This window comes from Anolis carolinensis, unplaced genomic scaffold (assembly GCF_035594765.1).
Source record: "Anolis carolinensis isolate JA03-04 unplaced genomic scaffold, rAnoCar3.1.pri scaffold_15, whole genome shotgun sequence".
Classification (NCBI taxonomy): Eukaryota; Metazoa; Chordata; class Lepidosauria; order Squamata; family Dactyloidae; genus Anolis; species Anolis carolinensis.
Genome location: NW_026943826.1, coordinates 10,702,747 through 10,728,317, shown reverse-complemented (window position 1 = coordinate 10,728,317; position 25,571 = coordinate 10,702,747). Strand labels below are relative to the sequence as shown.

The 25,571-nt window shown below is 44.5% G+C and overlaps 1 protein-coding gene across 1 annotated transcript; it reads right to left on the bottom strand.

Annotated features, from left to right (window-relative positions):
• Nucleotides 1-662: 662 nt before the first annotated feature.
• On the bottom strand, nt 663-25,571 carry LOC100552623 (probable glutamate receptor). The gene is made up of 11 exons (XM_003229231.4): nt 25,413-25,571; nt 21,749-21,829; nt 14,490-14,521; nt 12,671-12,733; nt 11,788-11,967; nt 9,879-10,105; nt 9,647-9,738; nt 7,554-7,771; nt 4,827-5,052; nt 3,365-3,612; nt 663-1,194 (listed from the first exon to the last, which is right to left on the bottom strand). Exons 1-11 carry the CDS (start codon nt 25,537-25,539, stop codon nt 1,099-1,101), a joined length of 1,590 nt encoding a protein of 529 aa, XP_003229279.3. The 5' UTR covers nt 25,540-25,571; the 3' UTR covers nt 663-1,098.

Sequence of the window (25,571 nt, the reverse complement as noted above, 5' to 3'; positions counted from 1 at the left end):
CCTGAAAAACACGCTGGCGGTTCCATCAGGAACGACAAAGCTCCTCAGCATGGGAAAATGAAACAACAGCACTTTCCCTTGGTCGAATCAAGCACAGTTTGATGCTGGAGATAGAAAAAGAGGGAAGCCTTGCCTCTGTTTGTGTACTGTCTATCTTCGTCAATGAATGTTTGCCATATATATACCTCTAATCGGCTCTGAGTCCTTTCGGGGAGATATAGCGGAATGTAAATAAAGTATTATTTTCATTACTTTTAGAAGACGTTGTTCCAAGTGAAGAAAGACTATACTCAAAACAAGAGGGACGGAGAGTGCCAGAAATAAATAAAAATCCCAGCCAGGACTTTAGGGCTCGTTTTTGTTTCCTTTCATCATTTTTCCGACAGACCCGTACCCAAGACCTTTTGGACAAAACAAATTGCTTTGGGAGCTTTTCGGTGACAGATATATTGGGAAGTAAATGCCACCTCGGGCTGATATTGCTATTGACGGAGCTGTTCTTGTTCCATCAATCTGCGGGGTAGGAGACTTAATATGGAAAGAAAGCATCCCATAATGCTCTGATGTAACTACGTCTCTGTCTAAATAACGTCTTGGTTGTACGGATTGTAACTATGAGGAGTCCTCATCGTTTCAGAAGCAACAGAAAGGCACAAACACGCCCCAAATATTTCAGATTTACTTTCTGTAGTTTCATAAGATAATACTTTCACGCTGTTATGGGTTAGGAATGTGTACATTCGACTCGCACTGCGGCCCATAAAACACACACATCTCGTCAGTGTTGGCTTCTTTGATAGTCGATTTCTGGAGCATTTTCTTTACAAATGGACAACTTTTGATGCTGGCCAAGAGCTGCAGAAATGGCTAAAACGACACACTAAAAGTGTTATAAATCCAGTCTCCCAAATGATTGCGTTGTCTGCAATGGCACAGAAGAGGGTTAGAAGGCCAGGATTTGTGTTATCCCAAAAATGTTACGAAAAGATAAACCTAGTTACCTCTTACTGTTATGAAAAAATATAAAAGAACCCTGCTACAGAATATAGGAAACAGAAAGAAGAGTCCATCACGTTTTGGGCTTATCGTGCCCAAATCTCAGGGCTTTGTTTTCCCGGCCGTTTCTTGCCTCCGTTCTCCTCTGTTTTGGAAGCGTTGGCTCAGCTCCTCGGTGAACAAAGGACAGCAGGATTTCTAAGGAAGAAGAAGACAAATTAAAGAAAAACCCTATATATACCTGAAGTCTAAAAAGAGCTGCTCTCAGCGTGCAACTCTACATAGACATCAAAGGACTCACACTGGGGAGAAATACCAAAAAATGCCTGGAGTGTGGACAAAGTTTCGGTCATAGTACAGTTCTAAATTCCCATCAATGGACCCAAACTGGAATAAAATCCTATACATGCCTGGAGTGTGGATACTCATAGGGGAAGTCTACGTTCACATTGAAGGACTCACACTGGGAGAAACCAATGTGGACACTCATAGGGGAAGTCTACGTTCACATTGAAGGACTCACACTGGGAGAAACCAATGTGGACACTCATAGGGGACATCTACGTTCACATCGAAGGACTCACACTGGGGAGAAACCCTATACATGCCTGGAATGTGGACACTCATAGGGAACATCTACGTTCACATCAAAGGACTCACACTGGGGAGAAACCCTATACATGCCTGGAATGTGGACACTCATAGGGGACATCTACGTTCACATCGAAGGACTCTCACTGGGGAGAAACCCTATACATGCCTGGAGTGTGGACACTCATAGGGAACATCTACGTTCACATCGAAGGACTCTCACTGGGGAGAAACCCTATACATGCCTGGAGTGTGGACACTCATAGGGAACATCTACGTTCACATTAAAGGACTCACACTGGGGAGAAACCCTATACATGCCTGGAGTGTGGACACTCATAGGGAACATCTACGTCCACATCGAAGGACTCACACTGGGAGAAAACCCTATACATGCCTGGAGTGTGGACACTCATAGGGAACATCTACGTTCACATCGAAGGACTCACACTGGGAGAAACCCTATACATGCCTGGAGTTTGGACACTCAGAGGGGACATCTACGTTCCCATTAAAGGACTCACACTGGGGAGGAACCCTATACATGCCTGGAGTGTGGACACTCATAGGGGACATCTACATTCCCATCAATGGACCCACACTGGAATAAAACCCTATACATGCCTGGAGTGTGGACACTCAGAGGGTACATCTACGTTCACATCAAAGGACTCACACTGGGGAGAAACCCTATACATGCCTGGAGTGTGGACAGAACTTCACTCATAGGGGACATCTACGTTCACATCAAAGGACTCACACTGGGGAGAAACCTGTTTTATGCATTTATGTGTTTTAATAGTTTTATAATTTGATATGTTTATTTATTATTTGTTGTATTTGTTGAATTTTGCCTTGGTTTGTAAGCCGCTCTTCGGGTTTGAGAAGAGTGGGGTATAAATATAGTAAATTATTATTATTATTATTATTATTATTATTATTATTATCTATATATATAAAAGAGTGATGGAATCCCGGCGACTGACAAAACAACAAAATTAAAGGCTCCCCAACCTCGAAATTTGATAACACAACCCATCATCCACGCCTCCAGGTTGATACAACAAAAAGAAAAGAAAAATAAAGTCCCAATTAGAGGGAGAGGAAGACTTGTTTTTATCCAATTGCTGCCAGTTAGAAGGCTAAGCTCCACCCAACCTGACCTTGGGGGAGTCTACGGACAACGCCGGCTCTTCGGCTTAGAAATGGAGATGAACCCCAACCCCCAGAGTCAGACACGACTGGACTTAATGTCAGGGAAAAACCTTTACCCTTTATCTTAACTACCACCAATTCCTCAATACTTTATTTCCCATACCACCAGACTTCGCCACAGCAACACGTGGCCGGGCACAGCTAGTTAAGTTATAAAGGTGTTAAATATGTAGTGGGTAAGCTGAGACTGCGGATAAAAGAATCCGTGCCTGGCGAGCGTATGCTAAACCAAATGGGCCAGGACAGAAAAAACCAAGTTGAAGACAAGCACAGTGGTTTAATTCAATTCAGCCAAAAGGGATGCAAATACAAGCATCAAGAACGGATGTCCGTCAAGCCACCGTAAATGGGACAACTGTAGCGTGGCCAATACAACAAAAAGCCACATTCATCACAATACGCCTGTCTGAAGAGCAAGTCTGTTTCTAAAAGAGGCAGTGATTTGGGAGAGCCAACATGAGTGTGGGACAAGGACTCTACACACTTGTCCTTTCTTATTATTCGGACATTCGGCTCCGAGCATTGAGTACACGAAAAGCGAGACGTGCAACCTGCTACTCACCTTCTCCTGCTCAGCCCTGTGCTTGCTTTTCCTGGACAACTCAAACACGGCGACGATCAGCCCCAATAAAAGACCCATGGCGAGTATCAAGAAGATGCCTCCGAGAGCGTGAGGTCTCAGCGGGCTCCAGTGGTCGTCGTCGTCTTCGGCGCAGCGGCTCTCCCACCATTTGCTGCGCAGGTAGTCCAGTTCGCCCGATTCTCCGAGTTTCAAGATGGCCACCGAGAGCTTGTTGGTCCAAGGAGATCCTGAGGATGGTCAGAGCGTGAGAACATTACTTCTCTGGGAATACAACCAAGAACCTCTCACTTGGCACCTCTCATAGAAGTGACCCCAGTCCAATTCCCTTCTTCCATGCGGGAACACACAATCAAAGCACTCCCAAATAATGGCCATCCAATTTCCAGAGAAGGAGACTCTATCACACTCCCAGGATGCAGATTCCACTGTCGAACAGCTTTTACCACCAGGAAGTCCTTCCTAATGTTTAAGTGGAATCCATTGCTCTATTGCAGTGGTTCTCAACCTGCAACTGGCCTTCAACTCCCAGAAATCCTAACATCTGGTAAACTGGCTGGGATTCTGGGAGTTATAGGCGAAAAACATCTAGTTGAGAACCACTGCTCTATTGTGTCCTGGTCTCCAATTTCAGCGCCTGGAGGTTAGACTCGATTCCGGCCACAGTGGGGTGCCGTCGTTTCATCCACTATGACACCAAGTCCTCCATGTTCTTTGATCGCCGGCATTTTTGTGGTATCGTAAAATACCTCCCTGCATTTTAAGTGGTACCTAATTTCTCTACTCACAACTCAGCTTAAGTGGACAGTAAGCTAGGCTTAACAGTCGGAAGCTCAATCCAACTCGGGCGTCAAACTTGCCACCTTCCTTACGGTGTCGTAAAATACCTCCCCGCTTTTTAAGCAGTGCCTAATTTCTCTACTCACAGCTCAGCTGTTTTCGAACTGCTTAAGTGGACAGTAAGCTAGGCTTAACAGTCGGGAGCTCAGGGGCTTCGAACTTGCTACCTTCCTTACGGTGTCATAAAATACCTGCCCGCATTTTAAGCGATGCCTAATTTCTCTACTCACAACTCAGCTTAAGTGGACAGTAAGCTAGGCTTAACAGTCGGGAGCTCAATCCGACTCGGGCTTCGAACTTGCTACCTTCCTTACGGTGTCATAAAATACCTGCCCGCATTTTAAGCGATGCCTAATTTCTCTACTCACAACTCAGCTTAAGTGGACAGTAAGCTAGGCTTAACAGTCGGGAGCTCAATCCGACTCGGGCTTCGAACTTCCACCTTCCGGTCAACAGTGAACTATTTCAGCGATTAACCAGCTCTGCTACAGCCCAGTCTTTAGCGACAACCAATCCAGTAACACCACAAAAGGCCACTGGATTGCCTTTGTAGTACAGACAGATGGACGGACAGACAGACATACGTTGACATGTGCTGCCTTACCTTTCTGCGTGGCAATGCCAAAGCCCCTGGCCCCGAGGACTTCAGGCGAGCGGACCAAGTTGCAGTGCCTGGCAACCGCCAGGTCCTGAGAGATGGATTCTCCGATGAACGCGTAGTCTGAATTCAGGACCCTCTGGATGGCCTCCTGATAATTCTTTGCCAAGACGGTATCCTTCTTTCTGTTCATGGACTCGTAGACCATTTGCTGGACTGGGTTCTTTGAGTTCTGCAGCCACAACATTGAGGAAGAGGTCACTCACACAAGGAAAAACAAGCAACTACACTCGTGTCTTGTGCTGCTCCATCAGTATTTGACATTGAAACAAATGATCAGCTACTGTTAGGACAGAGAGTTTCATCTATGCTGATGATCATGCCATCAACGCTCAAGCAGGGAGCTTTGAAACAGTTGAACAGAAGCTCTCTGAAGCTTGAGGTGCTCTTACTGCCTATTATAGGGAAAACCAGCTATTCCTAATCCATCTAAAATACAGACCAGCCACTGCCAGAAGGGACAGTTTCATCTATGCTGACGATCATGCCATCGCCGCTCAAGCAGAGAGCTTTGAAATGGTTGAACAGAAGCTTTCTGAAGCTTTAGGTGGTCTTACTGCCTATTACAGGGGAAACCAGCTGATTCCTGATCCATCTAAAACCAGACAAGCCACTGCCAGAAGGGACAGAGAGTTTCATCTATGCTGACGATCTCGCCATCACTGCCCAAGAAGAGAGCTTTGAAACGGTTGAACAGAAGCTCTCTGAAGCTTTAGGTGCTCTTACTGACTATTACAGGGAAAACCATCTGATTCCTAATCCATCTAAAAACATCATCTTGAGAAAAGACAAACATCTCAAGCTCTGAGGATGACCTGGGAAGGAGCATTGCAGCACACCCAAATACCTGGGAGTTACTCTGGACTGTGCTCTGACTTACAAGAAGCACTGCTTGAATATCTAGCAAAAAGTGAGTGCTAGAAATAATATCATATGAAAGCCGACTGGCACAACCTGACACAGTGAAGATATCTACCCTTGCGCTTTGCTACTCTGCTGCTGAATACGCATGCCCAGTGTGGAATACATCTCACCACATTAAACAGTGAATTGGGCTCTTAATGCTGTATTATCACAGGAAGTCTATGTCCTACACCACTGGAGAAATTGTACTGTTTAGCCAGTATTGTACCACCTGATATCCGTCGAGAAGTAGCAGCCAGTAATGAAAGGACCAAGGCATTGACATCTCCGGCCCATCCTCTGTTCGGATATCAGCCAGCATGCCAATGCCTTAAATTGAGAAATAGCTTCCCTAACATCTACAGAGATACTCTCAGCAAGTGAGAGTCCAAAAGTGGCAGGCTAAAACTTGGAACCACAATCAGTGGCTGAGATTGGATGAGAAACTACTTCCTGGGCACACAGAAGATTGGGCGACTTGGAAGGCGCTGAACAGATTGTGTTCTGGCACCACGAGATGCAGTGCTAACCTTAAGAAATGGGGCTACAAAGTGGAGTGTGGAGTAGAGCAAACCACAGACCACTTACTACATGCTCACATGCTCAATGGAGGACCTTCCTACAGCGACACTGGAGGCACTCCAAGTGGTCAAAGGACATTTAGTATAATGCCAAGTTTTGTGTTTTCAAATATATTACAACTGTACCCTCGGTTTGTTTCTGACATGATAAACAAATAGTCCATGGTCTTTAAATATAGTTGTACTCCCTGAATTCCATAAGCATACGTTCATCCACCTTCACTGATGTCCGATGCAATATATCCACCTGCTTTCATTGAAGACCAAACACATACTGAGTACAAAAGGGAGTCCTGAGTCTGAACATGCTCAGAACAATCACAAGTGTGGAGAAGAGCAAACCACAGACTACTTACTACAATGCGGTCTGAGCCCTGCCACATGCACAATGGAGGACCTTCTCACAGCGAAACCAGAGGCCATCTTCTGGTCAAAGGAAATCTAGTATAATGCCAAGTTTTAATATTTTGTTTGTGTCTTCAAATACATTACAACTCTACCCTCGGTTTCTGACACGATAAATAAACAAATAGTCCGTGGTCTTTAAGTATAATTGTACTCCCTGAATTCCATAAGCATACATTCATCCACCTTCACTGAGGTCCGATGCTTTCATTGAAGACCGAACTCATACTGAGTACAAAAGGGAGTCCTGAGTCTGAACATGCTCAGAACAATCACAAGTGTGGAGAAGAGCAAACCACAGACTACTTACTACAATGCGGTCTGAGCCCTGCCACATGCACAATGGAGGACCTTCTCACAGCGAAACCAGAGGCCATCTTCTGGTCAAAGGAAATCTAGTATAATGCCAAGTTTTAATATTTTGTTTGTGTCTTCAAATACATTATAACTCTACCCTCGGTTTCTGACACGATAAATAAACAAATAGTCCGTGGTCTTTAAGTATAATTGTACTCCCTGAATTCCATAAGCATACATTCATCCACCTTCACTGAGGTCCGATGCTTTCATTGAAGACCGAACTCATACTGAGTACAAAAGGGAGTCCTGAGTCTGAACATGCTCAGAACAATCACAAATGTGGAGAAGAGCAAACCAATGGAGGACCTTCTCACAGCAACACTCCAAGTGCTCAAAAGACATTGAGTATAACACCAAGTTTTTAACTTTGTGGTTGTTCTCAATTCGCTCCTGACGCGATAAATAAACAAACAAACAAGCCCACCTTGAAATACTGGAGCGTGGAGGAGCTTTCCATGGTCCCAAAGTCCAGTTCCCTCTGCTTGACCAGGTCTTCAAAGTTGTGGATGGAAATCTGGTCGGAGCTGGACTCCAAGATGAAGCTGAAGCCCGCAATGTACGCCGTGAGGAGGACGATGCTGAAGAGCCACCAGATGGCGGAAATGATCCGGATGGCGAGCGATTTGGGTTGAGGCATCACTCCTGCGAGAAGGGAGAAGAAAGCCACAGGGTGGAGCAAGTGGCCAACGGTACAGTGTGGGAAAAGAAGGTTTCGAATGAACGTATCCTCTTGTGCCTTGTGAAGTGCTTCCATTGTTTGGTTTCCCTCCTCAAATGTGCCACAAAGTCTTGAAAGCAAGTAGTCTGGTTTATTTTGCTTCAGCATTTTCTAAACAACCTAAGAATTCTAACAACGGACCTTCAAAGGAAATACTTGCACCTTGACTCAAACGATGAAGCATTTTGCCATCTCCCACCTTCCCCACGGCATTTTCGACCCCATTTTCGGTCTCTCTAAATATCAAATCAATATCAACGTTTAATAAATCAAACGCAGGAATAATCCTTAGAATGTGCTCTTTAACGACCACTATTCACTTTCCCACATCATCGCCAGACAATTGGATACATCTCTGCCAACGATGAACAAGTTTTCCGAAACTGTCATGGAAGAAGTCTACACTCGGTTTCCGCAACCAACGTCTCACAGGACCCATCGTGCCAAGCAAAGCAATCATGTGACCCACACGTTCTTGTGACATGCCGATTATGCTTGAAATTTCTCTCTGAGTGATACGATGGTCGTCCTGAGTCAATCTGTCGACCTTTTGCTCGTGAAACTTAGCGGTTGCTGTCACTGGACGTCCAACTCTTGGAGTCCTCGTGAGGAGGAACGTGAACACGAGCCAACAATGTGATGCGGCAGCTCAAAAAGCCAATGGGATTTTTGGTCTGCATCAATAGGAGCCTAGTCTCTAAACTCCTATTGATGCCCCATTGAGGAAGATGTATCCTTGGTTTCCTGCTGCTCTGGAAACTAGGACACAACGGAATTACAGATTCGAGTTGCAGAGGAAAATATTGACATTAGAAGAATTCAGAGAGACTGATATATATATTGTTGCTCTGTAAGAATTCAGAGAGACTGATGTATATATTAGGCATGTCCGATCGATGAAAAAAATGTTTCAATTCTCGTTTCTAAAGTAGGGGGCGCTGGCGCTTCGATATAGAAAGTATTTCCGATTTTTTTCACCCAAAAATTTCGGATATTTCCGAAAATTCGTAATGATTCTAAATGTTTCTAAATTGGCGGACGCACATGCGCAATTGCCCCCCCAAAAAAAGGAACCGGGGGGGACTTTTACAGGGCTCTCCCGCCCTCATTTCTTGAGCTATCCTCATCAACCCTAGCCCCCACCTTTGCGTCCATCGTGGAAGCTTCTGATTGGCCGAGGAGCGGCAGCCATGTTAGGCTGCGCTAAGCTCCCATTCTAGGTAGGTTGCAGAAACAATTTTTTAAAAAATATTTTTAAAAATATATTTTAAAAAATTTGGGGGGGGGGGAATTAACGAAACATTAAGAGACAATTAGAGAATGGGCCAACAATGGTTCGAATTACATTGCTGGTTGCGCTGTGAGACAATGTCTCGGAATGTGTATCAAAAAGCGAGAACAATCCGAAATAATTCCGATATACAATTCAAAACGATTTTTTGGACATGTCTAGTATATATTGTTGCTCTGTCAGAATTCAGAGAGACCGATGTATATATTGTTGCTCTGTCAGAATTCAGAGAGATTGATGTATATATTGTTGCTCTGTAAGAATTCAGAGAGACTGCTGTATATATTGTTGCTCTGTTTGATCTTTTAAACTGAAGTAAAGTTACTGTTACTTGTTACACAAACCCAATTGACATTGCAGGGTTTATCTTGGCTTCTACTTATTTATATCTACAACCTCCAACACTTTGATGGCATCTTCCTTTATGGCTTGGACTGGGTGGTCCTTGGGATTTCTTCCAACTCTACGACGTGGACATTTAAGCTCTCCTCCCTGTTTCATGGCTTACCTTGCAAAGTGAATGCTCCTGCTCCAAACCATAGGCTGTTGAGGAACGTGTAGCGGAACTCATCATTTCCATCCCACTCACTTGGACTTATTCTAGGGAGAGAAAAAAGCAACAACACCTTCGATTCATGGAGGGATTCAACGAAATTGCCCGTTGGCCACCCAAGAACTTGTATGGATACCCAAGCTATTTATATATAAGAGAAAGCTGGAGATGAGAAGAGGTCCTTCACCTGGCAGCCAAGAATAAGCAAAGGCTGGAAAGCAGGTAGGCAACGGCGATGCCGCCCCAGGTCTCCTTGCTGAAGGGGGTCAAGAAATGGAACAGAGAAGCTTCTTCGAGGGCAGATTCCTTCTCAAGCAAGATACCGATGCCAGTGTGGAGAAAGGGCTGGGTGAAGTCGACAGCATCTTCTCTTATGGACGTTATTGTCAGTGGAGCAACCGCAAGGTCCGCTTCCTATCAAAAAAGAGCAGAAGGGAGAACATAGGAGTTGTAGGGACTGGGATGTATAGTTCACCTGCAATCTAAGAGCACTGTGAACTCCACCAATGATAGACCTGGAACTAACTTGACACACAGAACCCCCATGACCAAGAAAACGTAGTGGAGATCTTTATAGGAGTTGTAGTTCACCTACATCCAGAACCCAAACAACGATGGATCTGGACCAAACTTGGCACAAGAAATATTGAAGATCTTGGGAGGGATTTATAGGAGTTGTGGTTCACCTACATCCAGAACCCAAACAATGATGGATCTGGACCAAACTTGGCACAAGAAATATTGGAGATCTTGGGAGGGATTTATAGGAGTTGTAGTTCACCTACATCCAGAACCCAAACAACGATGGATCTGGACCAAACTTGACACAAGAAATATTGGAGATCTTGGGAGGGATTTATAGGAGTTGTAGTTCACCTACATCCAGAACCCAAACAATGATGGATCTGGACCAAACTTGACACAAGAAATATTGGAGATCTAGGGAGGGATTTATAGGAGTTGTTGTTCACCTACATCCAGAACCCAAACAACGATGGATCTGGACCAAACTTGACGCAAGAAATATTGGAGATCTAGGGAGGGATTTATAGGAGTTATAGTTCACCTACATCCAGAACCTAAACAACGATGGATCTGGACCAAACTTGACGCAAGAAATATTGGAGATCTAGGGAGGGATTTATAGGAGCTGTAGTTCACCTACATCCAGAACCCAAATAATGATGGATCTGGACCAAACTTGACACAAGAAATATTGGAGATCTAGGGAGGGATTTATAGGAGTTGTAGTTCACCTACATCCAGAACCCAAACAACGATGGATCTGGACCAAACTTGACGCAAGAAATATTGGAGATCTAGGGAGGGATTTATAGGAGTTGTAGTTCACCTACATCCAGAACCCAAACAATGATGGATCTGGACCAAACTTGACACAAGAAATATTGGAGATCTTGGGAGGGATTTATAGGAGTTGTAGTTCACCTACATCCAGAACCCAAACAATGATGGATCTGGACCAAACTTGGCCTTCATACCCGATATTCCCATATTTGGATACTGGTGGGTTTTGAGGGAAATATGCTTGGACATTTTGGAGTTGGAGGTACTGTGAGCGCTCTGAAGTCCACCAACGATGGTCCTTCATAACTGATATGCCCATATCTGAATACTGGTGGGTTTTGAGGGGAATATGCTTGGACATTTTGTAGGTACTGTGAGCACTCTGAACTCCACCAACGATGGTCCTGGAACTAACTTAGCTCCAGAACTAATTTGAGGAGAACATATTCCAGTTGTAGTTCACCTACATCCAGAACCCAAACAATGATGGATCTGGACCAAACTTGGCCTTCATAACCGATATGTCCACATTTGAATACTAGTGGGTTTTGAGGGAAATACGCTTGGACATTTTGGAGTTGTAGGTACTGTGAGCACTCTGAAGTCCACCAACGATGGTCCTTCATACCCAATATGCCCATATTTGAATACTGGTGTGTTTTGAGGGGAATATATTTGGACATTTTGGAGTTGTAGGTACTGTGAGCACTCTGAAGTCCATCAATGATGGTCCTGGAACTAACTTGGCTCCTGAACTAATTTGAGGAGAACATATTCCGGAGGAGACATACCTTCCTTACGACCTCTCCGATCATTCCAGACCAGTTCCCATTCGGACTCAGGACTCCGTACTTCCCGTCCTTCACGACGCCCACCTTGTACTTGAAGTGCAGCATCTCTGACAGCTTCTCCAGCAGGTCAATGCAGTAGCCTTCCAGCTCCGTGCCTTTGGCCATCACGTAGGGGTCTTCCTAGGAAGCAGTCAAGACAAAGAGGCTCCCAAAGTCGGCCCAACTGCTCTCCATCAAGCCATTGCATCTCCATCAACAAAGGAGGTGGAGTGAGTCCAACCACTCCTCCATGTTGCTACTCTTCTTGTTGGGCTTCAAGTCGTTTCCGACTTATGGTGAGCCTAAGATGAACTTATCACAGAGTTCTCTGGACCGTGGTCACCCAATAGGTCTCCATGGCTGAGCATGGATGTTTGCCATATATATATATACTTGTAATCCGCGGGGAGATAGAGCAGAATATAAATAAAGTATATTATTATATTATTATCTATATATATATAAATGTAATGTATGTTTGTAGGACTGAGTAAACAACAAAACCACTGAACCAAATCGCACCAAATTTGGCCACAAAAGACATAGTCATCCAATCTACGTCTTTCAAACAAAAAACCTGGAAAATCAAGTCCAAATTAGAGAACGAGGAAGAGCCGTTTTCAACCCTGGTTGCTGGTCAGAAGGGTAGGCCCCGCCCCCTTTAGGCTCCGCCCACTTCATCACAATGGCGCCGGGATACAGCCAGGGTTCAGGCTTTTGAGGCTGCAAGGCTATTCACTGCTATTCCACCTGGCCAACAAAGCATTCCCATAAGCCACAGCAACACGTGGCCGGGCACAGCTCGTATTATTATATTGGGACATTTGTACACGGGTTCCCTTACCAAGATGGTTGTGACGTACATTGTCGGCCAGTCCTTCCCGCCTCCGCCGCCACCGCCACTGTCCTGTGGGTGAAAATATGTTAAATTCGTCCATACTGGTATAACAACAAGAACAACAAAACTTTATTACGGCATAAACGCCCTGGGAAGGCGGTCATGAAAAAAGCCAAGTGGCGGAAGGGCTTCCCACCGTTTCCAAAACTTTCTCAGCCTCCTTGCCTTGAACCTTCTATTGCTCTCCTAATTAAATCTGTTTTTTTTCGTTAAACACTTGCTGCCAACACAATCTTCTCCAATAAAAAGTGCTTTTAGTGCACCATAATGGCCCTTCTTTAGTCTACATGTTCTTTCAAACGGATCAATTTGTGTCTCAAAGGGAGAAACAGCTGGAAGCCAATTAGGACCTTGTTATGAAACAGAGCTTCCAGGATGCTCGGAGAGATGCAGGGAGAGAGATCGGAAGGAAAAACCTAAATAAATCCCTCTCGAAAAGCCTGGAATAAAGCAGAAGTCGCCTATATTTAGCTCTGGGAACTCGCCAGATCTCTTCCGTGCTCTTTTCCAAACATTCGGGCAGCAGATACAGGATTGGTATCGAGAACGTTGGCAAAAATGGACCATGTTCAGGTTGGATGTGTGACAGCGGGATTCTATGTTTGAGTCAGACTTGAACCCTCGTCTCCATAGTCTTCTTCCAAGACTCAAGTCACTACACCAACCTTCTCTATCATGGACCCATCACAATAACTATAAGCATGGAAAGTCTGAGGAGCACACCAACAAGTCCTTCTTGACTTGTTCATCCTGGTATCTCACAGCCTTATTGACAAGATGGCAAGGTAGACATCCGTGGTGTCCAACCTTTGGTCCTCTCTGTTGTGGACCCATCACAGTGACTATAAGCATAGAAAGGCTGAGGAGCACCTCAACAAGTTCTCCTTGACTTGTTCATCCTGGTACCTCACAGCCTTGTTGACAAGATGGCAAGGTAGACATCCGTGGTGTCCAACCTTTGGTCCTCTCTGTTGTGGACCTATCACAATGACTATAAGCATGGAAAGGCTGAGGAGCACCCCAACAAGTTCCAGGGTCAAACAAGTTCTCCTTGACTTGTTCAGCCATGTTCACAAGATGGCAAAGTAGACATCCGTGGTGTCCAACCTTTGGTCCTCTCTGTTGTGGACCCATCACAACGACTATAAGCATGGAAAGGCTGTGGAGCACACCAACAAGTCCTTCTTAACTTGTTCATCCTGGTATCTCACCTTTGGTCCTCTCTGTCATGGACCCATCACAATGACTATAAGCATGGAAGCCTGAGGAGCACCCCAACAAGTTCCAGGTCAAACAAGTCCTCCTTGACTTGTGCATCCTGGTATCTCACAGCCTTGTTGACAAGATGGCAAGGTAGACATCCGTGGTGTCCAACCTTTGGTCCTCTCTGTTGTGGACCCATCACAATGACTATAAGCATAGAAAGGCTGAGGAGCACCTCAACAAGTTCCAGGGTCAAACAAGTTCTTCTTGACTTGTTCAGCCTTGTTGACAAGATGGCAAAGTAGACATCCGTGGTGTCCAACCAGTGTTTTGGACTTCAGTTCCCACAATCCATTTCATTGGACAAGTTGGCCAGGGCTTTTGAGAGTTGGAGTCCCAAACACCTAGAAGACCAAAGGTTGGACACCAGTGGTGTCTCCTTTGCCATCTTGTCAACAAGGCTGTGAGCTTGACTTGTTCTACTCAGAACTTCCGGACACTCTTTTCCCAAAACCGGAGTGAACTAAGACAAGGAAACGAGTTGAAATTAATACGCCCATACCTTACGGAGGGAATCTTCATGTTCAGCTGCACCTGAAAATACATACAAACAAGATAAATGTTGTTATGATGTTGACAGTTGAAGCCACGGGCAAGGTGAGCTCCTGCCATTGGCCTAGCTTCTGCCTACCTACCAGTTCGAAAACAGCAATGCGGGTAGATAAATAGGTACCACTTTAGTGGGGAGGTAAAGGCACCCATGAAAAACATGCCAGCGGTTTGATCCACATATTTCCGAAAATTCGCAATGATTCTAAATGTTTCTAAAATGGCGGACGCGCATGTGCAATCGCTACACACCAGGCTTGTATGGCAATCTTCCATGTGGACGCAGAGGACGTTAGCCCCCACCTTTGCGTCCTTCGTGGAAGCTTCTGATTGGCCGGGGAGCGGCAGCCATGTTAGGCTGCGCTAAGCTCCCATTCTAGGTAGGTTGCAGAAACAAATTTTTAAAAAATATTTTTAAAAATATATTTTTAAAAATGTTATGGGGGGGAAAAAATTAATGAAACATGAAGAGACAATTAGAGAATGCTCCAACAATGGTTCGATTTACATTGCTGGTTGCGTTGTGAGACAATGTCTCGGAATGCGTATCAAAAAGCGAGAACAATCCGAAATAATTCCGATATACGATTCAAAACGATTTTTTGGACATGTCTAATAAATACTACTCCGCTTTCCTGGGGAAATTTATTTTAAGTATTAGTTGACAGATTTTATGGACCTTCTCCCAATACGTTTTTTGTTTCTTTACATGTCCACCACATATGAAAATAACTTCCCTCTTGTTCCTCACATTTCCAACCATTTTTTGGAGTATTCGTATACATTTGGTTTAATTTCTTTGGTGTGATATACCAAATCACACCAATTCTCTTTCAGGTCCGTTGCATAAGTATATTTCAATTTTTTGGTCCAAATTAACTAAAGTTATTGGTCTTCATATATTTTCAGCCCACTTAATCATACAATTTTTTACTATTTCCTCTTCTGGGGACCACTCCAATAATCTATATATATAAAAGAGTGATGGCATCACGGCGACCCACAAAACAACAAAACTACAGGCCCCCCAACCTCGAAATTTGACAACACAACCCATCATCCACGCCTCTAGGTTGATACAACAAAAAGAAAAGAAAAATAAAGTCCTAATTAGAGAGAGAGGAATAATTGCTTTTATCCAATTGCTGCCAGTTAGAAGGCTAAGCTCCTCCAACTTAGCAACCCAATAAAAAATAATAAAAAACACTAAAAAATAATTAAAAACACTACAAAAATTAATACAATAAAATACTATAATAACAGAAAATAACTAAAAATAATACAAGAAAATAATAAAATATAATAAACTAGCTGTGCCCGGCCATGTGTTGCTGTGGCGAAATATGGTGGTATGGGAAATAAAGTATTGAGGAATTGGTGGTAGTTAAGGTAAAGGGTCCCCTGGGCTGAGTGGGTTGCTAGGAGACCAAGTGAGCGGAGCTTAGCCTTCTAACTGGCAGCAATTGGATAAAGGCAATTATTCCTCTCCCTCTAATTAGGACTTTATTTTTCTTTTCTTTTTGTTGTATCAACCTAGAGGCATGGATGAGGGGTCGTGCTGTCAATTTTCGAGGTTGTGGGGTGTTTACTTTTGTTGTTTTGTCCACTGCCGTGATGCCATCACTCTTTTATATATATAGATAAAAAGATAACTTACAATAAAATTAATTTAAAAAAATACAAATAATGTCAAATAAAAATTACAAATTACAATAAAATTAATTTAAAAATACAAATGAAGTCAAATAAAAATTACAAATCACAATAAAATTAATTAAAAAATACAAATGAAGTCGAATAAAAATTACAAATTACAATAAAATTAATTAAAAAATACAAATGAAGTCAAATAAAAATTACAAATTACAATAAAATTAATTTAAAAATACAAATGAAGTCAAATAAAAATTAGAAATTACAATAAAATTGATTTAAAAATACAAATGAAGTCAAATAAAAATTAGAAATTACAATAAAATTAATTTAAAAATACAAATGAAGTTGAATAAAAATTACAAATTACAATAAAATTAATTTAAAAATACAAATGAAGTCGAATAAAAATTCCAAATTACAATAAAATTAATTAAAAAAAATACAAATGAAGTCAAATAAAAATTCCAAATTACAATTAAAACTAATTTAAAAATACAAATAATGTCGAATAAAAATTACAAAACAATTTTTTAAGCAATACCACCACTTTGCCACAGCAACACGTGGCCGGGCACAGCTAGTTTATTATAAATTTTTGTGATTATCGAGTGTCCGTTGAGTGTTTTGAAGATGCGTCCCTGCCTGGTTGTGGGTTCGACTGGATGGTCCTTGGTGCCTGTTCCAGTTCTAGGATCCTACCTTTCCATTTCTTAGGCGAAACTCCCGATTATCCACGAACAAAAGGGGCTTTTAGTAGGACCACGGGAGCCGGGAAAAGGCTGAAAGGAGCCCTCTTGTTTTCTTTGAGCTCTTTGCCTCGGAGCCAGCGGGTCTTTTGAAGACCTTGGAAGGAAACAAGTGGCTTCATTGAAGACTTCGGCCCTGAAAGCGCCGTTGTGGAACGAGACAAAAAACAAATACCTTCGGAGCGAAACTTCTAGGCCCGGAACAAAGAACCGAACGAGTGAAAGGAGCGGTAAATAACCGAACCAAAGTTCGTGGCAGCGACATTTGTACGGCGCCCAAATCCAACATTTTGTCAGAGTCCCCGAACAAGCGCTGGGAAGAATAGAAGGCACAAGGTAAAATAACAACCGTGTGAGTCGAAACCCAAAAGCAGGCTCACCGACCGATTCGGGCACTCGAAAGAACACGCTAAGTTGCTTGTACAGTGAGTGACATCTCGAGTCTCCCCAAACACCAGAAGTCAAAGAGTTGAGAACCACAGCTTTGGAGAGCCATCTGCCAGGAATGTTTTGATTGTGTTTTTCCTGCATAGCAGGTGGCTGGACGCAACGGCCTTTCAGGTCTCGTCCAACTCCCGTTGACGTTAAGTCTAATCGAGTCCAACTCTGGGGGAGTCATAGAGAGGCATTACCTTCCCGTCGGAGCCGTACCTATTTATCTACTCACGCTCCAGGCGTTGGTGCTCATCTCCATTTCTAAGCCGAAGAGCCGGCGTTGTCCGTAGACACCTCCACAGTCATGACTGCATGGAGTGCTGTTACCTTCCCGTCGGAGCCGTACCTATTTATCTACTCACGCTCCAGGCGTTGGTGCTCATCTCCATTTCTAAGACGAAGAGCCGGCGTTGTCTGTAGACACCTCCACAGTCATGACTGCATGGAGTGCTGTTACCTTCCCATCGGAGCCGTACCTATTTATCTACTCACGCTCCAGGCGTTGGTGCTCATCTCCATTTCTAAGCCGAAGAGCCGGCGTTGTCCGTAGACACCTCCACAGTCATGACTGCATGGAGTGCTGTTACCTTCCCGTCGGAGCCGTACCTATTTATCTACTCACGCTCCAGGCGTTGGTGCTCATCTCCATTTCTAAGCCGAAGAGCCGGCGTTGTCCGTAGACACCTCCACAGTCATGACTGCATGGAGTGCTGTTACCTTCCCGTCGGAGCCGTACCTATTTATCTACTCACGCTCCAGGCGTTGGTGCTCATCTCCATTTCTAAGACGAAGAGCCGGCGTTGTCTGTAGACACCTCCTTCCCATCGGAGCCGTACCTATTGATCTACTCACATTCTGGGCGTTGGTGCTTATCTCCATTTCTACACCAAAGAGCTGGCGTGTCCGTAGACACCTCCAAGGTGTACCGTTACCTTCCCGTCGGAGCCGTACCTATTTATCTACTCACGTTCCCGGCGTTGGTGCTCATCTCTATTTCTAAGCCGAAGAGCCAGCGTTGTCTGTAGACACCTCCTTCCCATTGGAGCTGTACCTATTGATCTACTCACACTCCGGGCGTTGGTGCTCATCTCCATTTCTAAGCCGAAGAGCCAGCGTTGTCCGTAGACACCTCCAAGGTGTACCGTTACCTTCCCGTCAGAGCCGTACCTATTTATCTACTCACACTCTTGGCGTTGGTGCTCATCTCTATTTCTAAGCCGAAGAGCCGGCGTTGTCCATAGACACCTCCAAGGTGTACCGTTACCTTCCCGTCGGAGCCGTACCTATTGATCTATTCACACTCCCGGCGTTGGTGCTCATCTCTATTTCTAAGCTGAAGAGCCGGCGTTGTCCGTAGACACCTCCAACGTGTGCCATTACCTTCCTGCCGGAGCGGTAGCTATTGCTCTACTCACATTTGCATTCTTTCGCACTGCTAGGTTGCCCGAAGCTGGGACTAGCAACGGGAGCTCACCCCGTTCCGCGGATTCGAACCGCCGACCTTCCGGTGAGCAAGTCCTGCAGCTGAGCGCCGCTCTTCCAACTCTATGACTCTATTATTCTAACCAAACAAGCATTCAGAGTTGTTCAGAGAAAGAAAGAAGAGAAGGCATTTCTCGGTGGGATAAAATTTCATGCCAAGCTCCGTGTTTGCCTCCAGCCCATAATACAAGAAAAAAGCGAATTTTCAGAGAGAAATGCAGATCAAGCCAGAGGCATTTGATTTAGAAACTGGATTGCCTTTCTTATTGGAAAACAGGCACAGAACTGGGTAAATTTCACCCTTTCCGGAGATTTTTGTTTTGTTTTGCAAAGCACGGAACTGGAAATGATGGACAGTTTTCTAATCATCAATCCGGCTAAATCAAAGCCCTTCTCCGCTGGGAAATGTAAAATGAGCTTCGCACAACAGAAGTCAATAAATCAAAGCTCAGCCGCTCGCAAAAAGGCATCTTCTTTGCCCGGGCGTCTCCGATTATGAGCCAGAGGAAAGGAAATTAATAAATACAACGGGGCTAAGTGGAGCTCTTCCAAACAGTTGGATTTTATGGCAAACTAATAGATTTTGCTTCTTGGCAAAGCAGAAGACGAGGAGCCGGTGTGACATCGTGGTTGGAGGAGTCGCTGTGACACCGTGTCTCCAAATCTGGATTTGAGGAGCCAGTGTGACGTTGTGGTTTGAGGAGTTGGTGTGACATTGTGGTTGGAGGAGTCGGTGTGACACCGTGTCTCCAAATCCGGATTTGAGGAGCCAGTGTGACGTTGTGGTTTGAGGAGTTGGTGTGACATTGTGGTTTGAGGAGCTAGTGTGACATTGTGGTTTGAGGAGTCAGTGTGACATTGTGGTTTGAGGAGTCGGTGTGACACTGTGTCTCCAAATCGTGGTTTGAGGAGTCGGTGTGACATTGTGGTCTGAGGAGCCAGTGTGACATTGTGGTTTGAGGAGTTTGTGTGACACTGTGTCTCCAAATCCGGATTTGAGGAGCCAGTGTGACGTTGTGGTTTGAGGACTCGGTGTGACATTGTGGTTTGAGGAGTCGGTGTGACACCGTGTCTCCAAATCGTGATTTGATCAGCGGGTGTGACGTTGTGGTTTGAGGAGTCGGTGTGACACCGTGTCTCCAAATCGTGATTTGATCAGCGCGTGTGACGTTGTGGTTTGAGGAGTCGGTGTGACACCGTGTCTCCAAATCGTGATTTGATCAGCGGGTGTGACGTTGTGGTTTGAGGAGTCGGTGTGACACCGTGTCTCCAAATCGTGATTTGATCAGCGGGTGTGACGTCGTGGTTTGAGGAGTCGGTGTGACACCGTGTCTCCAAATCGTGATTTGAGGAGCCAGTGTGACATCGTGGTTTGATAAGTCGGTGTGACACCATATCTCCAAATCATGATTTGAGGAGCCAGTGTGACATCGTGGTTTGAGGAGTCGGTGTGACACCGTGTCTCCAAATCGTGATTTGAGGAGCCAGTGTGACATCGTGGTTTGATAAGTCGGTGTGACACCATATCTCCAAATCGTGATTTGAGGAGCCAGTGTGACATCGTGGTTTGAGGAGTCGGTGTGACACCGTGTCTCCAAATCGTGATTTGAGGAGCCAGTGTGACATCGTGGTTTGAGGAGTCGGTGTGACACCGTGTCTCCAAATCGTGATTTGAGGAGCCAGTGTGACATCGTGGTTTGAGGAGTCGGTGTGACACCGTGTCTCCAAATCGTGATTTGAGGAGCCAGTGTGACATCGTGGTTTGAGGAGTCGGTGTGACACCGTGTCTCCAAATCATGATTTGAGGAGCCAGTGTGACATCGTGGTTTGAGGAGTCGGTGTGACACCGTGTCTCCAAATCGTGATTTGAGGAGCCAGTGTGACATCGTGGTTTGATAAGTCGGTGTGACACCATATCTCCAAATCATGATTTGAGGAGCCAGTGTGACATCGTGGTTTGAGGAGTCGGTGTGACACCGTGTCTCCAAATCGTGATTTGAGGAGCCAGTGTGACCTCGTGGTTTGAGGAGTCGGTGTGACATTGTGGTTTGAGGAGTCGGTGTGACATTGTGGTTTGAGGAGTCAGTGTGACATTGTGGTTTGAGGAGTCGGTGTGACATTGTGGTCTGAGGAGTCGGTGTGACACTGTGTCTCCAAATCGTGATTTGATCAGCGGGTGTGACGTCGTGGTTTGAGGAGTCTGTGTGACACCGTGTCTCCAAATCGTGATTTGAGGAGCTGGTGTGATGTTGTGATTTGAGGAGTTGGTGTGACACCGTGTCTCCAAATCTGGATTTGAGGAGCCAGTGTGACGTTGTGGTTTGAGGAGTCGGTGTGACACTGTGTCTCCAAATCCTGATTTGAGGAGTCAGTGTGAGATCATGGTTTGAGGAGTCGGTGTGACACCGTGTCTCCAAATCCGGATTTGAGGAGCCAGTGTGACCTCGTGGTTTGAGGAGTCGGTGTGACACTGTGTCTCCATTTCTAAGCCAAAGAGCCGGCGTTGTCCGTAGACACCTCCAAGCTCATGACTGCATGGAGCGCCATTACCTTCCCACCGGCTCGGTACCTATTGATCTACTCACATTTGCATGTTTTCGAACTGCTAGATTGCCCGAAGCTGGCGCTAGCAACGGGAGCTCATCCCGCCCCACGGATTAAAACCGCCGACCTTCCGGTCAGCAAGTCCTGCAGCTGAGCGCCGCTCTTCCAACTCTACGACTCTATTATTCTAACCAAACAAGCATTCAGAGTTGTTCTTCTCTTATTTGGGACGAGAAAGAAAGAAGAGAAGGCATTTCTCGGTGGGATAAAATTTCATGCCAAGCTCCGTGTTTGCCTCCATCAGTCTGCTCGCGTTTGCATGTTTTTATTTTGTGATCTGTTTGCTCACCTGTTGAAGTAGGTCCTCCAATGAGCAGCAAAGCGGCGCATGCGCAAAAAACAAAGTGGAGAACGTTGTCCATCAGGGACGCTATCGGAGCAAAATGCAAAAGACAGTGGTTAGAAATTATATTTATTTATCATGTCAGACGTGAATTGAGGGTACAGCTATAATGTATTTTTTTTTATTAAGTTAAAAACTTGGCATGATACTAGATTTCCTTTGACCAGAAGCTGGCCACTCAAATCTCACAGCACATTTTGTTCTCGTTTAATAATAATAATAATAATAATAATAATAATAATAATAATAATCCAATACAACAGCCAGCAGAGTGTCTGCTGTGGACTCATCTTGTTGTGTTTCAAATAATAATAATAATAATAATAATAATAATAATAATAATAATAATAATAATAATCCAATACAACAGCTAGCAGAGTGTCTGCTGTGAACTCATCTTGTTGTGTTTCTAATAATAATAGTAATAATAATAATAATAATAATAATAATAATAATAATAATAATAATCCAATACAACAGCCAGCAGAGTGTCTGCTGTGGACTCATCTTGTTGTGTTTCAAATAATAATAATAATAATAATAATAATAATAATAATAATAATAATAATAATAATCAAATACAACAGCTAGCAGAGTGTCTGCTGTGGACTCATCTTGTTGTGTTTCTAATAATAATAATAATAATAATAATAATAATAATAATAATAATAATAATAATAATAATCCAATACAACAACTGTGGATTCATCTTGTTGTGTTTCAAATAATAATAATAATAATAATAATAATAATATTAATAATAATAATAATCCAATACAACAGCTAGCAGAGTGTCTGCTGTGGACTCATCTTGTTGTAATAATAATAATAATAATAATAATAATAATAATAATAATAATAATAATAATAATAATCCGATACAACTGCTAGCAGAGTGTCTGCTGTGGACTCATCTTGTTGTGTTTCTAATAATAATAATAATAATAAAATAATAATAATAATAATAATAATAATAATCCAATACAACAGCTAGCAGAGTGTCTGCTGTGGACTCATCTTGTTGTGTTTCAAATAATAATAATAATAATAATAATAATAATAATAATTTATTTTTATATCCCGCCTCCATCTGCCCACAGGGATTCAGAACAGCTAGCATGGGTCCAAAACCAAATACAATAAAACAGAATAAAATACATACACAAACACATCATTAATAAATAATATCACAACAAGCAAAACATATTTATACATAACACCATAGTAACAAGATAAAATAAGAGGCCACCCATCAAAAACAGAACAAAGATCGACCTAAAAACAACTGGGCCAAATGGATATTTGCTTTAAGGAGGCTTCTTACCTTCTACTCTAGAGGAGAGGCGCTCAGCTGCAGGCAGACACACACTTTAAGGAAGTTTCTTACTTGTTTCTACTCTAGAGAGGCGCTCAGCTGCAGGCAGACACGTGCTTTAAGACTTTTTACCTGTTTCTTTCTCTAGAGGAAGTGCTCGGCTGCAGGCAGCCACACACTTTAAGGAGGCTTCTTACCTGTTTCTACTCGAGAGGTGCTCAGCTGCAGGCAGACACGTGCTTTAAGGCTTCTTACCTGCTTCTTTCTCTAGAGGAAGTGCTCGGCTGCAGGCAGCCACATGCTTTAAGGAAGTTTCTTACGTGTTTCTACTCTAGAGGAGAGGCGCTCAGCTGCAGGCAGGCACGTGCTTTAAGGCTTCTTACCCGTTTCTACTCTAGAGGAGAGGCGCTCAACTGCAAGCCGACACATGTTTTAAGGTTTCTTACCTGTTTCTTTCTCTAGAGGAGGTGCTCTGCTGCAGGCAGCCACACACTTTAAGGAGGCTTCTTACCTGTTTCTACTCTAGAGGTGCTCAGCTGCAGGAAAAAGTGTGGGCTTTCTGGGCCTGCATGCTACACATGCACTCTCCAAGGCAAGGAGGCAAGTTTGGTTACTTACTCTAGAGAAGCTGCTCGGCTGCAGGCTCTGCGCCTGAACGCCACACACACACTCTCCAAGGCAAGGAGACAAGTTTGGTTACTTACTCTAGAGAAGGCGCTCGGCTGCAGGCTCTGAGCCTGAACGCCACACACACACTCTCCAAGGCAAGGAGGCAAGTTTGGTTACTTACTCTAGAGAAGGCGCTCAGCTGCAGGCTCTGAGCCTGAACGCCACACACACACTCTCCAAGGCAAGGAGACAAGTTTGGTTACTTACTCTAGAGAAGGCGCTCGGCTGCAGGCTCTGAGCCTGAACGCCACGCACACACTCTCCAAGGCAAGGAGACAAGTTTGGTTACTTACTCTAGAGAAGGCGCTCGGCTGCAGACTCTGAGCCTGAACGCCACACACACACTCTCCAAGGCAAGGAGACAAGTTTGGTTACTTACTCTAGAGAAGGCGCTCGGCTGCAGGCTCTGAGCCTGAACGCCACACACACACTCTCCAAGGCAAGGAGACAAGTTTGGTTACTTACTCTAGAGAAGGCGCTCGGCTGCAGGCTCTGAGCCTGAACGCCACGCACACACTCTCCAAGGCAAGGAGACAAGTTTGGTTACTTACTCTAGAGAAGGCGCTCGGCTGCAGGCTCTGAGCCTGAACGCCACACACACACTCTCCAAGGCAAGGAGACAAGTTTGGTTACTTACTCTAGAGAAGGCGCTCGGCTGCAGGCTCTGAGCCTGAACGCCACACACACACTCTCCAAGGCAAGGAGACAAATTTGGTTACTTACTCTGCAAACTCTAGGGATGTATACCACACATACTCTCCAAGGCAAGGACGCAAGTTCTGTTTCTTACTCTAGAAGAGGCGCTCGGCTACAGGCTGTAGGACTGTACACCACACATGTACTCTCCAAGGCAAGGAGGCAGCTCACGAAAAGTAGGCAAGGAGCCGGGATTGGCTCCGAGTCCCACTTGCTTTCATGTCGAGCTGATTTTTGTACCGGGAGGGGGCTTCCAAATACGTGCTCCCAAAGGTAACGAAAGTAACGAAAGAACGGATGCAACGAAATGAAATCCGCACATAACTAGTGTGTTCCTGAATGGCAGAATGGGGTTGGGGTCTCTTCCAGTTCCATGACTGTATTGTCGAAGGTTTTCATGGCCAGAATCACAGGGTTGTTGTATGTGTTCCAGGCTATATGACCATATTCCAGAAGTATTCATCCTGACGTTTCGCCCACATCTGTGGCAGGCATCCTCATCTCATAACCTCCGAGGATGCCTGCCACAGATGTGGGCAAAACGTCAGCCCGAAAGACTCACAGCAACTTGATGATACAGCCCGAAAGATTCACAACGCGATGACTGTATTGTTGTAAGTTCCCTATGGCTAGTCCTGAATTGTGGGGAAGTTCTTAAGACACAACCAATAAGCGGAGAAAGAAGAGTGGAAACGCGAGGAAGGGAAAATAAAGGAAGTATAGTACTGGGAAGTCTAGAGTTGAAACCAGAGCAAGGGAGTTAAGAATACAGATCGAGAAACTATATTGCAAGACGAGACGGATATCGGACGCTGCTTTCCGACAACCCGAACAACCAAACAGTCTCGCTAAACTAGTGAATAGATTCCAGGTGGAAGAAGCAACAGGGCAATGATGCGGGAGAGAAGCTGTTCAGATCGTCTCACTTACTGTTAAGTGACTTCTTCGACCCCAGGAAGAAATCGGTCGGCAGCAGGACGAGTCGAGCAGCAGCTTCACCGGCAACCCCGGCAACCACTGCTTCTGTGGAGGGACTGCCAAGGAAGAACAACGGCATAGACCCCTTTGCCCAAGGCAGAGCCAGAGGAG